The sequence below is a fragment of the Mercenaria mercenaria genome, chromosome 1, assembly GCF_021730395.1.
Source record: "Mercenaria mercenaria strain notata chromosome 1, MADL_Memer_1, whole genome shotgun sequence".
NCBI classification, from domain to species: Eukaryota; Metazoa; Mollusca; class Bivalvia; order Venerida; family Veneridae; genus Mercenaria; species Mercenaria mercenaria.
The window spans coordinates 41,302,985-41,322,982 of record NC_069361.1 but is presented as its reverse complement, the minus strand read 5'-3'; the positions used below and the strand labels follow the sequence as shown (position 1 = coordinate 41,322,982).

At 32.8% G+C, this 19,998-nt stretch overlaps 1 protein-coding gene across 1 annotated transcript; it reads right to left on the bottom strand.

Moving 5' to 3' along the window:
• Nucleotides 1–282: 282 nt before the first annotated feature.
• LOC128556642 (uncharacterized) lies at nt 283–19,497 on the bottom strand. Its single transcript, XM_053542236.1, has 24 exons — nt 19,421–19,497; nt 18,990–19,150; nt 18,211–18,387; nt 17,695–17,947; nt 17,311–17,465; nt 15,857–16,021; nt 13,978–14,233; nt 13,638–13,798; nt 12,415–12,576; nt 12,033–12,242; nt 11,710–11,752; nt 10,584–10,747; nt 10,076–10,246; nt 9,611–9,820; nt 9,207–9,249; nt 8,882–9,042; nt 8,340–8,513; nt 7,851–8,060; nt 6,087–6,129; nt 5,441–5,601; nt 5,123–5,281; nt 2,639–2,891; nt 1,037–1,200; nt 283–446 (listed from the first exon to the last, which is right to left on the bottom strand). Exons 3-24 carry the CDS (start codon nt 18,365–18,367, stop codon nt 283–285), a joined length of 3,639 nt encoding a protein of 1,212 aa, XP_053398211.1. The 5' UTR covers nt 18,368–18,387; nt 18,990–19,150; nt 19,421–19,497.
• Nucleotides 19,498–19,998: the final 501 nt, after the last annotated feature.

Genomic DNA, 19,998 nt, shown 5'->3' with positions numbered 1-19,998 from the left:
TAATAACGCGTCAATAAACGCTGTATAATTATAAACGTTATATTGATAGAATCTTGCCTTTTTTACTACCAAAAAAAGGTATAGAAGTATAGAATCATATCATCATTTAAAATGTTCTAGTGTGATACGTAATACTAGTATATCGTATGCTTTTCGAATGGGTAAGGGTCAAAATACAACGTTATATTGTACAGAACTGTATTGATTAACTCAATAGTAATGCATAGTTAAAGAAGTTATTTCCCGACCTTTTGTAAGTCCAATTTTCTGCAAAGATACAAATCATTTACCTGATTTCCACGCTGGAGATGTAACAGTGCATCTATCCCGAAGCAAAAATTTTGATATTCCTAAATCATCAATTAAGTTGTTAACCATATCGATTGGTAAAACAGAAATTGCACTACTTGAACCTTCATCAGTAAGCCATTTCGAAAGTGAAAAGTCTGCAAAAGGCATTAAAATCGAATAACGATTATATGTTTTTATATATATATATATACTCATAGTGATTAATTATGTCAGCATAAAGCACGTTCGTATATCAACGATGATAATATAAGTATTGGTTAGAAAATTACTTCAGATTGTTTGGCAACTATGACGCATGGGTATTATGATTGTATCAAGGTACATTTATTCCAAAAAGTGCAACATCTTTCCTGTGCCAAGGACCTTGTACAAAAAGACGTCAACTTTGAATGCATCCTGATAAAAACAAGTTATTATTTCAAATTTCTGCGCTGTGATTTATTCACATTAATTTTGTTATAATGATACTTCAATAGCACTTACAGATGATCTTGAAAACTCATTCTAAGAAGAATGTTAAGTAATACCACACATATTTTTAGCGCATTACTGCTTTTTTCTCATCGGGTCATGAGGCAAGTCTATGATATTCTAGATCTTCCATCATGTAAATGATGAAACATGGTATAACAGATATTTTGGTTAATCAATCACGCTTACTCATTTGTATATAGTAGATAAGATATAGAGTCAACGGTTCTGTTTCCTATTGCTAGTATATTACCTGGAATATTAAATCCTAATTCATTTTGGCAGAGAGGCTTTGGAATCATCTGTCTTTGGAAAATTGGCATATCCAAGACACACTGGTCGTCATCCGACAGACATAACTTCACTATGACATCGATGGTAAAGAACCTCATTTCAAACATATCTATCAATCGGTAACTGCGAATGTAGATTTAGAGTTATTAAAATGACAACTGCATCTATTGGATAAAACAGAACAAAGATAAACATTAACATACACACGTTTGATAAAGCTTTTCATGAAAGGTACTTTAAATTACATGTACAACACCCTTCTACTTCCTTCAAATAACCTGGAACTCGGTAATAAAAATCATTAAATGGACACCATGATACTGTAGGACAAGAAAGAATGATGTCATTAATCCTTAAGTACGAGGGGATGTCTCACGGCACTAAAATACCTATAACCCAATTAATACAGACTGGGTTTGATTTAGTCTGTCCATTAGAGGCGGAAACCTAAATAATCGATAAAAGGAGCAATCCTATATATACCTTCTGATATTTGACTGTTGAGTATATAACCCTATCCCCGTAACCACATTTTGGCAGTAGCATACTACACATTAACTCTTTGGTAATAATATTTGTGACACGCTATTCAATTATCCGTCATGGATGTACAATATGTTGAGTTGACATGTAATTGTATCTACACAGTCTTCGGACTTACTGAATTAACTTGCCAATATATCAATAAGGCTAAAAGAAATTACGAGAGTGTTCAAGGATATTTCAAGATAGAGAGCAATCAGAAAAATATTGCTTATTCCACAATTAATCTCAATGCGACTTTGACCCTATACATATACGGTTAATGATAAGTTTTCCACATTGTACATTTAAGTGAGAAAGTTTCTTCTCATATCTATCCAAACCTGATTTAAGGTTGTAATACGACATAACAGAGACATGAAATACTATTGATATGTCCTTTTATCACTGTGCATCAAACGACTTTCACCTCGACAGTACTCAAAGTTACGATGCGTTCTGGATATTATCATATACAGTCAACCTTTTTGCAAAATCTTTTAAAGGTGTAAGATGCTATATTCTTGAAACATGTATTTGGCGATAGCCCTTCCACGTGGGATGATGGCGTTTAACGACATGTCCGGATGTCATAGTCTGTATATAGATTCATTTGGGGAACCTTTATGCCAGGTATTAATCTGTAAGAGGTTTAAAGATATGTTGCGGGAACATGTTTGGTGAACATAATATGCCTAAACTTTTTCAAAAACCGACTTGACACTGAACCAATGTGACTAAAAATTGTATTCTGCACAATTAGGCTTATTTTTGCAAACATTTATGCCAATGCATTTGAAAATATTTGAAAATATTAATATCATTATATAGCGGACACGAAATACTCGATCTTCTCGTATGACTGCATTACCATATCGGCATGACTAACAGTTGTTCTCTGCTGTTAACAATGTTTAAATGACTATATACGTTCTATTTTTATTCATTTTTCATAATTTTGATTATTTTAACGTCCGTTGTAATGTTTATTTTTAAAAGAAACTTGCGAAATGTTGCATGTTCACATTTTTAAACAAACCTGATCTTCAGTAGTCCCTGGAGTTCAAATGTTTTCCAAATGTCCAATTCTGACGAATCTAATAGCACGGATGATGTATATGTTTCAATGCTGAACTCAATGACATATCTGCAAACATCTATTTCGAATGATATTTCAAATGATCGTTTCAGAATGTCTGACTGTATGCAGCATGATATTCCAAGGCATGTTTCAGTAGAGGCGCATGTCATATCCGACATTATACTTATATCCGGATTGACATTGCATTTTGCTAAAAGATCAACATAAATATTAAACTGACAAAAGTAATAATTATATTACATCATGTTATAGATATGTTAGAATATCAAACTGTCATTTATTCAACTATTGTCTTCTAAATTAATATACCATATTTTTCACAACAAGCATTGCATTTCAGTGCCGTAACCAGACTTAAACTAGAATTACCACAGGAGTGACGAATTATACCCCAACAATATGGCCTTGTCACAGAAATAAGCCAATTCAAAACTTGCATGACCTTTGACCTACTTACTTCAAAATCAAAAGAGGTCATCTGCCGGTCATGATCAACCTCCCTATGAAATTTCATGATCCTCGGCCCAAACGTTCTCAAGTTATTGTCCGGAAAAGGTTTTAACGTTCCGGGTCACTCTGACCTTTGACCTTTGGAACTCAAAATCAATGCAGGTCATTCGCTGGTCATGACCAACCTCCCTATTAAGTTTCGTGATTCTAGTCCTAAGCGTTCTGAAGTTATTGTCCGAAAACCGTTATAAAGTTCCGGGTCACTGTGACCTTGACCTATGACCTAATGACCTCAAAATCATTAGGGGTCATCTGCTGGTCATAACCAACCTTCATATTAATTTTCATGATCCTAAACCTTAGTTATCATCCGGAAACTGTTTAAATGTTTCGTGTTATTGTGACCTTGACATTTGACCTACTAACCTGAAAGTCGAACGTGACCTGTATTTTACCATGTTAACCTGTGTACAAAAATCTATGATCCCAGACTCAAGCGTTCTCAAGTCATCATCCGGAAACAGTTTAAATGTTCCGAGTCACTGTGACCTTGACCTTTGACCTACTGACCTCAAAGTCAAACTTGACCTGTACTTCCTGATGTTTCACCGGTGTACAAAAATCTATGATCCTAGGCCCAAGCGTTCTCAAGTTATCATCCGGAAAGCGTTTAACTGCTTGACCTTTGACCTACTGATTCCTGATGTTACACCTGTGTACCAAACATTATTTTAATCAGTCAAGCCTTTTATGAGTTATCATCCGGAAACCATGATAACCAACGGACCGACAGACAGACCGACCGACAAGTTCACTCCTATATACACCCCCCCCCCACCCCCCTCCCACCTCACCCCCAAACATCGTTTTATGGTGGTATAAAAACACCGAGGCAATTTTTTCGGGAAATGCGTTTGGTACATACAGGCTTCTCCATGTCATGATCTTTTAAAATAGATACTTTAATTATCCGAATCAAACAGTGCAATTTTAAACCATTTCAGACCAAACAATCTGATCAATTAATGTTGAAATGTACAACCCTAGTATTTTAGATAAATAGAGTACAGTAAGAGATGCACATTTGGAGGTCCTTTCCGAGACAATTTGAAAATTCTACCACGTCGGTATAAAAGCTAGCTTGATAGTTAGGAAACATAAGTACAGCAATATGCTCTACCCTACTACACTTGGATAACTAGAATTCAGATTAAAATTGAGATTTGTTGTCCATGTGGAAATCTCTTGAAGTTCTACACGACAAATGATAGTTTTTGAGATCTCTGTAATTAATTTTGACAAGAACGCTAGCCTCAATAATGGAACAGTAGAGGTAGGTTTAGGTGTTCAGATATCATCTTTAGAGATTTCGAAATTATACAATATAAGATACTTGATTTTGAAGTAATTTCAGACAAAAAAACTCTAAGCAAATCAGGTTGATAACAACATCAACTAGTCTGGAATATCAGTTACGGTTGGGTGTTTGGGTGAATAACTTTTGAAAATATGTTTAGGGAAAACAAATGTGTGCCTGATTGTGGAAGTAATCGTCACAGTCAAAAAGTCAATGCAAAGTATTATTTTCATTAACTGAGCTAGACATGTGTCACCGTAATAAAAACGTCTGCAATATATTTAACAAATTCTCAGACAGATAAAGACAAATTGGTACAATGTACAACATCAAAATTGATTAGAACAAATTAATTACAAGATAATTTTGCTTCGTAAGAATAAAGGGAAGATTACAAGATCCTTATATTAAATTGTCTGCCTGTTTGATTTTCTGTTTACATTTAATGTATCATCATGACTATGTATAAAGTTACTGCATTTGCTCTCTTAATTTTAATATTTGCTTTAATATTATAATAATACCGTGTCTCTTATTTTTAATATTTACTTTAATATTATAATAACACCGTGTTAATTCAAACTTTTCATCAGTTTTTATTTAGATTTGAATACCTTGCATTGCATTGGTCTTGACGTCTTCTATGTTACATTGTTCTGTTTTTAAGTATTTATCAATACCATAGACACTGAGTAGAGTATCTAGAAGTGACCCGTCTATACTACTGTATGTACTTATTCCATTCTCTTTTACCCATACGTCGAATGAAAATCCTGTAAAATTATACACGATTTTAATGCTATTTAAAGTAACTAGTCAAGTTTATTGGTGTATTTGTCACAAAAGTAGTAAGACAAACCCAATACGTGCAATGAATATCATTACAAATTTACACCTAAGACGATATTTTAGCAACTAGGGAAATAATTTACCTGGTATTTGAAACCCTGTCCCATGAGTGCAGAAAATGTTCGGTATAGTGGCATGTTTCAACAATGTGACAGATAATAAGCACGGTTCTGCTTCTTCGAAACACACGTCAATGCGGGCATCAATTCTGAATGCTGTTTCATTCATTTTCTCTATTGTGAATCTGAAATCATATTTAAAAGTAAGATAATGTTTTAGCATTTTGCATGACTATTATGCCTAATTAAATATACTGAATAAAACATTTGCTATAATATTAAACAACCCTTTATAAAGAGTGATAAATATATCTACAAAATCATAAAAATAAATTATCTCTCGTGATTCTATTTACATGTTTCGTAATAAAGGGAATACAATTTATGTTACCTGTTAAAACAATGAAACACGGAGAAATAAATGCAGTTAAAACGTACGAATGTATTAAATAATTATATAACTATACCTATTCGTGATAACAATCAAATTAGTAAAGTTATCATTATATTATCATTTTGTTATGATTATATTATAATAATGATAATAATAGTAATAAAACTGAGCATTGTTACATACAATGTTTAAAACTATCTATATTATTTAATTATACATTTTACTGCCTAGACATTTAACACAACATAACTGCAATTTAAGCATTAAAGCACTTACGTTAGCCGCACCACACCAAGTAAGAAGACCTGGGTTTCTTCGCCTGCAACACATTGAATTAAAAAAGTAGATGTTGCATCGTATCTAAATCAGTTTGTACAGCCTATGCCTAAATTCTTTGTTTTTATGTGTTATTGCACGTTTGAGAATGCCATATATTATCCTATTACGATCTGTTGTTACAATAACTACTTTATTTGTCGTACATGCCAACTATGTCATAATAGCAGGTGCTTCTCATAAATCATGGAAATTGTTTTGTGCAGTAAGTTTTTGATTTTTAATATTCTCAAAATGAATTAATAATATTTTATCATCAACGGAACAAGTTGGACGTATATGCCCTTTACTGCTCACCTGATCTTAAAAGACTAAGAAATGGCAAATTAAAGATACTGGTTTACCCGCATTTATTGGGGTTACCCGCTCCCCTTTTACTATGAGCATGTTATCGTGCCCACCTTCATTTGGGCTGCCGGTAACCTGAGGCGGTGCCCGATTGTTGTTTTTATCTGATTACGTGTGTGCTATTGCGTGCTTGTGCGTCTGTGTATATTAGACGATGCCCTACAATGTTGTTATGTCTTACTTGCCTGTTTATCTTATAAGTATGTAACATAGTTATGAGTGTGTGTGTGTGTGTGTGTGTGTGTGTATGTGCGTGTGTTTGTGTGTGTGCGTGTGTGTGTGTATGTTTTGTACGCGTCTGCGCTGCTGTGGTTAACGTTGTAGGGTAACTGTGGAATTAAAGAACATAGCATTCCCTTTTGGCTATTCATCCTTGTTTCACTTTCCCCTTAACCCCTCCCCCCTTTACTATCACCTAGCCCTTCCCTACCTCTTTTTCTATATTTTGCGTAAAACTAAAATGAACTTGTCGTCTATCATATTTTTCCGTTACAGATTCTTTTTGTCGTGAGCGTACTTTGCAGATTCGTTGCTCTGAAGCTGTGTTTGTGATGCTCTGTGCTTCCAAGAAATCTACCTTTACCTTTTATCTTTTGGGGTCTCAAAGTCTTGTCATGCTCAATTAACCGAAGATTTTTTTCAGTGACTCTCCTGGCTACATGTGATGAGTATCCATCAAGTTTTATGTAAAAAGTGACAATTGTTTTAACCTTAGATATGACACTTACCTACGAACTAGGTAGTAATGACACAGGAAAAGTACGATTCTTTCGGAAATAAACTTTTTACAAAAATGTTCCATTTTCCATGTATAAGTGTATTGACCCTGCGACAGACGCATATGCGCTCTTGATCAAATAGGCAAGGAACCACTAGTTACAATGATACATATATACAGCGTTTAGAATTTTCTTTCAGTTATGAACAATTTTAATGTATTTAGTTGCAGATCAAAACTGATGAATCTATTTTAAAACAGCAACTTTTGTTAACCCTTATTTCGTCATTAGGAACTGTCTTGAATTAATGTTGTAGAGGGCACCCTCATATACTTTACGTAAAAAACATCTTCAGCTTTTCTCTCTTACAAAATAGTTTTTTCAACGTATCTATATAAAGCACCGTTCATTCGCATGTCCAACAATTCTGTCCAAAGATTTTGACTGACACAATCTTTTTGACGACAGCTAGCACATGTAAAATGAAACATAAACTATCTTATCTCCACATCTGATTCATGTCATTACCCTTTGTTTCAATTTGAGCTAATATATTCTCCATTTCAAATCATTGCATACATTTTATTTCATGACATATTCTATACATACGTTCTTGTTTCGTTTTCATTATACATACCAAAATCATAATTGACCAAAGGCACATTCAATTTCAGGTTTTCAATTTCCACCTCCAGCAGGTAAAGACATCTGTCAAGTTTAAGCAAAATCTCAAATGATCTCTTTATCAGGGAGACGTCAATACAACATCGAATACTGGTGCAAATGTCGGATATGTAGCAAGACATAGTCTGAGGGAGATCTTGCAACTGTATCTCATCCTCACAGTCTAAAAGTAATTGTATTTGAATTGTAAAATATAAAACAAAACTAACTCATCAACACCCTTTAACATATTACGAAACAAATAAATCAGAAAAAAACAGGAATATTGTATAACATTGATTTTTTCCGTTATTGCACTGATATCTCTTTCGTTATTCAATCATACAAAATGCCTTTTCTGTTTAAGTAAGCTAACAATTTTATTAAACATTATGCAAAGCACGGAAACTTGGACTTAAACCTTAGATGTATGTGTAATGGAAAAAGAAAAAACGCAACACACCTGAACGCCAACGGTTCACTGAATGCGAATAAGGCGTTCCAGTTCGATTACACTGTTCCGTCTGCAGGTATTGCTTTAAACCAGTTTCTTTCATAAGCTTATCCACTACATTTGGCATAAGGTTAGCTACGTCCAGTATGTTATTTTCTTGCAGCCAATTGTCCAGAGAAAAACCTTTAAGAAGTATGCAAAATTTTGCAAAATGTAAACATAGAGAACTATTGCCAAAATCCTAACGCCACAACTTTTAAATACAAAAAAAAAATTCTTAACGAAAAAGACGAACCTGTTTTCCCGTGTAGTTTATATTTTACTTATATTTCATAGTAATTTTACGCGTTTATATCCTTTATGAACGTTGAAATCTGATAAAACCTATAAATATTTATTCATTTTTAAGTATGTGTCTTGTAATGGCTTGCTCTTATTTGTTCAATCAATTTAAACAGATACACATAGTACATTACATTATTATTAAGTCACAAAATAAAGAGATCTAAACTCTCTTTATGAAAAGTTTTAGTTGACAAGTTAATGAATACCAGTTATCATAAATCCTGTGTCCCATCTACATAGTGGTTTTGTCAGTGTTTTGTTGTCCAGTAACGTCATTTGAAACTCACAGTTATCATGGCTAAGGCATACTGTTAAACTCATGTCAATTCCAAACTGTCTACTTTCCTCGTAATTTCGAATGCTGTATCTGTTAGGTCAATGTTGAAAAGAAGGTATAGAAATTCATCGGTAGTGTGACAAAAAAGGTACGATAACTGAAAATGATAATAATACTTCAATGTTTTATAGTAAAATTATATATTTCAACTTTGTACATTAATAACTGAATTAAAAAGTAAAACTTGGACTCACGTTATTTTAATAACACCCATTAATGACATCGATTTTGCAGAGCCTGTGAAAAAAGAGAACATTATAACAACATTCCTTGCATTAACCGCGGAGAGGAATTATTAAGATCATTATTGCGTTCGTGGAAATGAACTAATAGCGGAATAAAATTATAAAAATATTATATTATTAAATAAATCTTGGCATGTGTTTTAGGGCTTAATATCAATCTAACACGGATATCCTCCTACTGGAGCTTATAATGCATACAACACAATCATGTGATGTTTTTCATTCAGTGAATAGTTACATGTAAGTTAAAAATGAAAGGACACAATGTTAAAAGTGAAGAATACCCTCATAATAGGTCACAATGAAAGAGTATAATTTTCTAAGAAATATAATTTCTGTACATAACAATATACCCCATTCATAATCCACAAGAGACACATTTAGCTTAAGATTGTCTATGCTGACTACAAGTCTGTTGGAACACGCATCCATAGAAAGAACAACACTAAAGCCTCTTTTAAGTACATCAATATTTAGACAGCATTCAACACCAGTGCAATAACTCGGAACATAGCATCGTAATTCATGGGGCAGCCTGGGTAAGGTCAAGTCCAAAGGACAATCTTGAATGTAAAAGATTCAAATCGTAATAAAATGCATTATTTATTTGATAACAAAAAGTAACAACTGGACTGATACAGTAGTTTTGGAATACGTTATTTTATAGCGCTTACTACATATCAATGTTTAAGCTATATATAACATTTTAACTTTTCTCGTACCTTTCTAATGTAAAAAAATCAACAATTTGTTTATACCTGGTTTTTAATAAATTCCATTGCAACGCATTTGTCATCTTAAATGTTGAATAACTTTACCTATATTCCAACCGTCAACACTATTTTTGTATGGATTTTCTGAAAATCTGCATCCATCTTCCAGCATGTATTGAGATAATCCAAGCGAATCAAACAGTTTTGCAAGAATTGTGCCTTTAAGTGAAGATTCCGTTAATCCATGTTGCTCAAGCCAAGCGGCTATATTGAAATCTAAAGAAATAATTTCTTCCTTTCTTTAATATTGCATTTCTACTTAACACTTAAGGCCAAATATTTCATACTTATTGATCTTAATGAATCATTTAGATTAATCAAAGTCATTTTAAATTGACATAGACTGTTGATAAAAAAGTACAGTTAACTTGAAAAAAAAGATCCTTACATTGCATTTTCATAGTCGCCGAATACAGTTTGTAATGCACCCGTGACTGAAGTATAATTTAGCCAAAATATACTGCTTATAAATTAATTTAAGTTCAAAATATTGGTATCTATGCCTTCATAAGTTTCGAACGGATGTGAAACAGGGCCTTTCAACAAACTTTACCTGGAAGTCTGAATCCCATATTCAAATTACACAGTGGTTTCGGCATAGGAACTTGTTCAAGCAATGGTATTATAGGATCACATTTCATATTTGCATCTAAGCATATACCAACTTCTACCGAGAGTTTGTACACTGACAAGTCTTTCTCATCGACAAGTGTATAGCTACAATTGATACAAAATTATTATATCAACTTTATTTGACTTTATTTGATATTTGCAACACTTTGACCAAAACAAAACAGAATTGTCTAGATAGTGTCAACTTCTATATTAGCTATACTTTGAACGACAATCCTGAATTCTAAATGGGTATATGAATTACAAGCCCATCTCTAAATGATCTATGATCAGGATCTAAATATATCAATGCACTAGGTCTACATCAGGACTGCATCTGTCACAAGCAGAAAGAGTTTTATTCTGTTTTCTGCTGTTTAATTCTTTTTTGTTTGTTTCTGTAACAAAATTGAGGATCAATATCTTATGTTAAATATTTGTAATTTTCAATGTTTTTTTTTTATCTGAGACATCTGAATGTATTCATCGATTAAAGCTGTGCTTTTGCAAAGACAATCCATGTCCTTTAACATGAACATAATTTAGCTGACAAAGGAGGATGCAAAAATTATGAGACAATGTAGTTATATATTGTGACTGATATATATCGAAAAAAAATTAATATCAAGAAGATGTTTGACATTAAAGGTCAATAATGCTTTAAATTTTAAATCTTAAAAACTGATGAAACATTTATACGTGGTACGAAAAGCATTACGCTTAATATTGCACATGGATTTTTATAGTTAGAGCTATAAAAGGAGGTTATAAAGAATCAATAGATTCAATTTAATATTCTAGTATATTCCGCCATATTCATACCTTTGACAAATGTTACAGAAAATTAGTATCAGAAATAGGATTTTACAAGAAATTAATGTATTTTATGCTCATAACAGAAAATGTGGATGCAAGAATGAAAATAAATACAAGTTCCTTAAAAACAGAAATATCTATCCATAGTCCTGACTGCTATACTATTACGCAATAACTTATCTTCTATATATAATTTACATCACCTTTTTTTTCTATTTCGTTTTATCTGAAACAGGGATTTTGTCACTAACCTGAGCTGAACTATTCCAAACAAATCGATTGTTTCCTTTCGACCTGAAGAACAAGAAGTATAAATCTCTACCAAACATGGAAAATAGACTACCTGCCACCATTAGGGAAAAACGAATGAAATATAACAATGTCCATATAAGAGCAAGTGTTAAGTAGATAAATTGTAATACATGTATGTATAAGTGAGAAAATATTAAGTTAAGACAATGATAATCAAGTACAAGTTACCTTCTAAATCAAATGCAGAAAAACTTCATAAAAATCTTACTGTGTTACTATGAAATTTGAAAAGATGTCGTATATATATATATATATATCATACCAAATTCATAGTTTATTAGTGACTGATTGTTTTGTAGTTTCTCGATGCCGACGTTGAGTGCAAAGTTGCAGCTATCTAGATCCAGGTGAAATGAAAATGACCTTTGCAGTAAGGGAACGTTCAGACAGCATGAGAATCCAGTACAGTGCTTCACTAGGTGGCAGTTTGTGTTATTCGGAAGCACAGGAAGTGACAAATTCAGCGGACAATCTGAAAATGTTGAATCAATCTAATTGTCTTGATATAAGGTGAACAAAATATCATACTATTTCTTTCTGAGATGTAATCATATTAATGATTGAATGTTGCGACATCAGTTAAAGTTAAATAGAATACATGAAACTTCTCCATATTTATGCATACACAGTATAATCAGTTTTACCTGTCACCCATCCATCATGTGATGGATCAATTTTACTGCATTCATCGTCCAGTAAATACGGTGTTATTCCAAGATCCTCAAACAACTTTGATTTTAAGATATCTGTAAGGTCGTCAGTCGCTTTGTTTGCATTTTCCGTGATCCATTTTTCAAACGAAAAACCTAAAAAAGAATATCTGAAGTAATAAGATGGGAGTAGTTACAATCAATATGAGCTGATGCAATGACATTTTATTCAACTTTTTCGTGTTGATTGGACGAAAATAAAGTGCTATTGTTTCTTAGATTTATAAGAAATCAGAAAAAGTAAGAACAAAACAGCGTTCTAGGCTATTCAAACATTACGTTTTCAACATTTAATCCTTCAAATTTTGCAGCGATATAAACTTACATACACATTGTAAGAACTTTGCGAAAATATTCAAATATAGCGAGAGGGCAAGACACACATAGTTTAGCAAGTTAGTTATCTAGAGTTTATACGTAGCAACTGTAATCAATTGTAATACTATAACGCTGTTGCTTTTGAACAATGTGTTAATTATAAATACTTGTTTGTGATATTGTGGCCATAAAATTTATGAATGCGTCACAAGACGATTGTACAAGAAAGAGTGTATCTAACGTGTAAAAATAGAAGACTATACTTATTTCTTATCTGACATTTATACTTATATTCTGAAAAGTTACACAAGAAATGTGGTCTGGGGCAATTATATGCAACATGGAAAACTTGAAAAATTCAATGGATAATAGCTCTGTTGATACTGAAGCAACCTTGCAAATATCCAAACAACAGTCAACGTGTTAATGAGCGACGTAAGGCAGAAGGACGAGGTCCAGGGCTTTTGTTTTTATTTTACACTGGCGAACAAATGGATACAATAAGATACGTTGCATGAAATCCTGAATAACGTAAACAATACAAGCGACGTCTCATCAACAATTGGGATGTGATATTGCGTTCGAAAAACATTTCTTTTAGAAACGGGCAAATATAATATCTTACCAGTCAACGGGAAAAGGTGTTGTCGTAGTGGTTATCACAAGTCGTGTTAATAGAATAGTCACTAATGATATTAACTTCATATATATAAATATTATCTGTTACCAAACATTTTTGTTTTAGAAGTGGTAGAGCTATGGGCTTGAACATTTTCAACAGGACAGCTTGTGACAGAAAATTTATTCAGTCTCCGTTCAGTGTGGTTAACAATTATTACCAGGAAGTTTGAAGGTTCCGTTATAGTTGCATAGCGGTTTGGGTAGCAACAAATTGTCGACAATTGGTATATCCAAACTGCACTTGTTTCGATCAAAACAAGCAAGTACGCGTACAGAAACAACTAACTGTTTGCTTGACTTTAAATCATCCAGTCGATATCTGTAAAACATAGATTATGCTATTTACACTCAAACATTTGTCATTGATGTTACTAGTCGATTACATTTTATCTCGGCATTTCAAACATTAAAACAAAATACATGTCTGCTACTACGTATTGCTTTGAAAAATGACAAATCCTTTTATTGATTGACATACAGTAAACCATATTTACTCACTGTAAAACGAAAACACCTTTGATATCAAGTGTCTGCCAAGTACCCCATGTGTAATCGAACAACTGTATATGTTTTGTAAATCTTTCCAACCTAACTTTGAGCTGATAACCACACGGATCCAGGTCGACTGATACACTTATTGATCTGCCTATCAAAGGAATACTGATGCAACACTCGATTGCCGTGCAATGGACAGGTATGGAACATGTCATAATGTCAGGTATTGCTGTGAGTTCAGTTTCAAATTGATCGCATTCTGAAATAGAAAATATGCGATTTCAAATTGCACAAAATACCACAGGATATAAATGTACATTTTTGACTGCTTAACTGAACAGTTGGGACTTTTTGGCTCTCAAACGGGACTTCTAAAAAGATAATAGGTAAAGGTTGATTTCTCGGAATCATAGAGCTCTACAAACACAGACTCGGGACCACGCATTTGCAAAATAGGCTCACAACAAGAAGCAAGTGTAACGGAAAAATATTACAGACGGGTTGCTTCAAAAATCCAACTAGTATATTTAGATTTTATGCAAAATATACATAGATGGGGGAGGAAGGGGTAAGAGGTAGAACGGGGGTGGGATGGGGGAGTTGAAGGGGAAAGTAGAACAATGAATATACAAAGGGAATGCTATGTTCCCTAATCACAGTAATACTAAAACGTAAACCACAATAGCACAGACATTCATGTACCAATGACATACATACAAAACCACACCCATCTAACTAACATAGATAAACAGACAAGAACACTGTAGGGCATCGCCCAGGACACACAACCACACAAACGCACATATATAGGCAGGCAAAATACAATCTTGTACGGCTTAGGATTCCAGCAGCCAAAATAAAAAGGAGCACGAAAATTTAAAGGGGGAGGGGATGCCAAAACAAGGAAGCGCAATTACAAGAGAAAAGATGGGGGCGTTGGGGGATTGGGGAGAAGGAGAAGGAGGAGAAAGTGCTTATAACAAACACGACAACATACGTAACACAAAATACAAGACAGACAGAAAACCAGTTGAATATAGGGGAACCGCCTTAGAACGGTCAGTAACCTATATTAAGGAAATTGGGGTTTAAACGCGTTTAAGGCATGCAATTATCGAACTTACCGTGTTTTTTTTTTTCAAAACGTTAGACACAACACAAAGTAAATAAAACCTAAAAATACCATACCAAAAATACAGATCATATTAAGTAAAACCTAAAATTAAACTAAGGTACTATTGCACCAATGTACTCAACACCTTGTCTGAATTCGGCTATTATATTACTTGTTCTATATTTCATTCCTTTATCCACAGAAATCAGTCGTTTTTTGTAACAACACCATTATTGCATTCATTATGAAATTAATCTATAGTTGTTAATGTTACGCTATTAGTAATTTTCTGATAAGATGTATTATAATTCTTCACATAAGTTAGACTTACAATGGAAACAAGAGATCAAGAAATATATTAGAAGTAACATTTTTGTAAAAAATTCTATAGATTTTGGAACAGGAAAATAGGTTTTATACTGCTGACAGTAAACTTAAACAAATACAGTTCGTATACTTTTCAGTGCAAAAATTAATGTAATGCTCAAAGTACAGTTCTTTGATATTTGTTATCTTTGAATCAGTAACGTGTTCATACATCTTAATTCACAAACATATTTTGCTGCTTGAGATATATTCTCTGAATATTTTATGTTATTTCCTTAATAGTAAATACTTTACATTTTCATTGAAAATTATATAACTTGGCACGTTTGTACTATATAGAGCAAATTCCATTTAATACGAAGCATAATTCTTTGCATTTTGATCCTGTTCAATCCTTTCGAAAAGAACATACATTTGTTTTAATTTATTTGTTCTACTTACCATTTCTCAGGGTATTCCCGCCAGAAGTTTTACATTGCGTCTGAAACATGAACATTGAAACACCAAGGGTTTCAAGAAGTTTATCGGCTGCAACCTCGGATAAATTGTCTCCAATGTTTTCAATCTGGCTACCAATCCTCTCTAAATACTGATCTAGGTTAAAATCTGTATAAATCATATGAAATCATTAAAGATCTTGTATTATTGCATAACTACTGGAAATGTACCAGTGGTGCTCACTATGTTGAAATATACATACATCTATAAGTACATTATAGACTGATTTTGAATAATTCTGTTTAAACGAAAATACACTGTGCTTACTAACAATCAATTTTTTTACTAAACAGTACGTTGTACTACTTTGGAGAAGTCTTCAAGTGCCCCAGTTTTTGAGATTTGTACCAAAGCTTTAACAATTCTTAACCTGCAACTCTATTTTGTACGCATTTGTCGACTCAATTTGAATACGAATTCTCATGTTATTGCAGTGTTTTATATTAATTGACTGAGAAGTATGAACATAAAATCAACTTCATTTAAATTTTTAACAGCATCCGTTTTAGTCACCTGGAAAGCGCCAATGTCTACATCGTTATCTAGTTAAACGAAGAAATATACACACACAGGTTCGTTAAAGTGTCCAGTTAAATATGTGAACACATATCCAAAACATAATTGAGAAGCAGATGGTGGTTTCTTCAAAAGTACCCGTATAGAAAACTTTAAGAAACTTCAATAATCAGTCAAGATTACATTGTATTCATTAATTCTTTTCTCCTTGATTTTGCAAAAGCATAGAGACTCTAAAGGAATAGCCATGTTCTAAGAACCCTACCGTAGTGATTATATGATTTTAAACATGATCAATGTAAACTCAAAAACTTATAGACAAATTCAGGTTAATGCATTAAAGAGGATATACAATAATGTAATAATACAATATCGCTCGTATTAGCAGCCGTTGTACCTTAACATATATAGACTGTCCAGCAGGCCGTAATTTAAGCAACAGCTTTATCGTTTTTTTTCCGTTTTTTTCTTTCTTTTTTTATGAAAATGAAATATACAAGTGACATGTTCAAGCGATTGTTCTTTGTGTGGGTCAATAAGTCAAATAGGTTTGTGCATTAATTTCATTTTTTTCCATGTAACAACTTAAACTTATTAAGCAGTAGCTAATATCTTGACTGATATATAAATATATATATTTTGCCAACTGTTCTGAATTAAATCCATTTATGCAAACTTTCTTTACATATTCAATGTATCCTTTTAACTTCCAGTTTAAATGTCAGACAGGTCCCAAACAGTTAAAAGACTTAAATGTCACTGATTTGTGAGACATGAAACATAGATTTGAGTATATATGTATATTCAAATGTTGAACCAGTACTAATGTGTATGACAATATATATTACATGAAATTCATTAAAACATTGTCACATTTATACCCGATAGCGATGTATTCCATTCACAACCTATTTTCGGTATTCTTGTGTCTTCTAAAAGTATAATATTTTCATCACAAGCGGCTGATTTGAAACAAATAGATATCTTCAAATTCAGGACATACTGGTGTTCTGCATCCAAATTAGTGACTGAATAACTGTAAAATAAATGAACGAATCCATACTCAATATCTGGTACATGTATATTGTATTTAAATGTAAATAAAATTCAACATAAAATTGAACCGGCATTCAGTAATGAACAGGGAAAATAATACAAATAATAATGACACGCTCATAAACATGATAAAGGTCACAAATAACGACATGATGTCGTGATGTTTTATACTTTAAACTAATATGTCTTGAAAAAATATATTTACATACCTTATACGCATTACGCCAAACATGGAAAATTCTTCAGTTTTCCCCCAGTCGTACTCAAGGAGTGATATGTTTAATCCAAATTGATCAATACCAATTGCAAAAATATAGTTGCAAGGATCAAGGTGCACGTAAATTTTGAAGGAACGCTTCACCAAATCAACATAAACACAGCAGTCAACGCCGGTACAGTAAGACGGTATATGACATGCTATAAATTCTGGAAGAACAGCGACGTCTATGGGCTTTGGGCATTCTAAAATAGAACAGTTCATGAGCACTTTCATCGCAAGGCAACATTTTCTAATTTAATTCATTATATGTGCAGTGATACCTCAAACCACGTTCAACAGTTTACGTGAAAACATATAATAAAGGTGCATTAAAGTAGACACGTAATGCCTTAATTATTTACATCTACATGTATTAAATATATTCATCGGTATCCGAATTGTGTAAAGTATTTTCTGCGGTAGGTCGTCCATTTCCTGGGTAAAAGCTGTAAGGAAAACAAATTACCTATCGTCCAGCTATTTGTGGCATTCGCGAAAGGGTATGCCTCTCTGGTGCATTCATTTGCGTCAATGTATTTGGCAATACCCAAGGTATCAAAAAGTTTCTCTATCATATAATCCTTAAGAGCGTCAACGTCAGTGCCATACCCCGCATCGTCCATCCAGTTAGCCAATAAATAGTCTGCGGACACAAAAACATATGTTCAATGTATCATGTAGTTATTCATAAAGCAATTTCAAATATATATATCAACATGTACCCGATTTACCTCGGTTGTGTAACCCATTGTTGAAACAAATCTCGTTATTTTCCTTTTCATAACATATTTCAAATATAATATAATCTTTGTTATATAACCGGTGGATATATTAATAAATTGTTCAGATGACATTTACATTATTTTATTTTTTAAACTTTAACAGTTCAGCTTGGGTGGTTCAGAAACTCCTGCCTTTATAGCCTTAGGTATCGTTTGATCAGCCTTTGGATATGGTTTCTGCTTTTAAAGTTTGTCTTATTATATTTATCACTAAAAATACAAAATGTTTGCATGCAAGTGTGATACAAACGTCATTTTGTCACGGAGCAGTGGCTACTTTTATTCAGGAAGACTCAATCTTTTAACTTCTTCCACTAGACCGTACAGGGTAAAATATATTTACATTTTACATCAAGATAAAACAAGTGACAATATCAAAAAGAAACCAGATCAAAAATGCCATTTTAAGTACCTGTATTAAGTATCTTAATTACATTATTACTTGTTTTAGCCTTATTCAAACCTGGAATTATGAGTCCGGCGTTCCAGTCACACAGTGGTTTTGGAATATATGCGTCTGTAAGGACGGCAAATTTTAATAGACATTCTTCCTGCTCAAAACAGATTTTCAGATTGACATTGAGAACGAATTTCTTCTTACTCTGTAGATCATCAATTTTGTATCTAAAACAAAAAGAATATATGTTCGTTTCTAAGAAATAAGTACCAAGTTAAACATATAACAACGGACATTCTGTGTAAGTATAGCAAAATTGACTAAGTATTGAGTTTACCGTGTTAAGCAGAGTAGATACGTTTAAAGGAAAGTATCTGAGTACGTGAATTCATGAATAAACAAACAAATAGAATACCGAAAGTAAAGCTGACCAATGAATAAAACTGTCCCATGCATATTTGAAATAAACAGTATGATTGAAGAATACAGATACCTACTCTATTTGAAAAACTCCTCCAAGGGAAAAATGACTCGTTTCACCTGAAATACATTATAGTTTGCAGTGTAGTATTCCTTTTGTAAGACTTTGATTTAATCGACTGGTCGCCAATGTAGACGTAACTCCGCCTTATATTCTTCAGAGTTTCTTTACAAAGTTGTCAAGCGAAAGGATTTCAATTATCTATCTAAAAATATCATTCTATTATTGGTTTTCTAAATTCCGGATTGATAGATGCCTGCTAGTCAATCGAACTTTAAGTCATAACGATTTTGTTCACTTTTCTAATTTAAGTTTGATAGTACCGATATATAACTAAAATTAGAATGAATTCTTTTCAGGAGTATTAATAAACACAAATCTAAATACATGCTAAAGGTACAAGTTAGTAAAAATTTGCTACATACAAACAATATTTCTAGAGTACTAAAATATCAACGTTACATTAAATATTTTACTGAGATACATAATAAAGCATAAATACCCCAGTTATAATCCAACAAAAGTATTTCTTTCTCTAAGCGCTCTATTGCCATTGTGAGTTTATATTTGCATGTATCCAGGAGGAATTTAACA

Bases quoted from the DNA above. Each gene is read 5' to 3' on its own strand.
- LOC128556642 (XM_053542236.1), bottom strand. From the start codon at position 18,367: ATGGACGATGCGGGGTATGGCACTGACGTTGACGCTCTTAAGGATTAT. The intron at 8,514-8,881 runs GTATTCATTAAC...TACTTCTTAAAG, and splicing joins CACAGGATTTATGATAACTG to GTTTTTCTCTGGACAATTGG. The intron at 5,602-6,086 runs GTAAGTGCTTTA...ATATGATTTCAG, and splicing joins CTTGGTGTGGTGCGGCTAAC to ATTCACAATAGAGAAAATGA.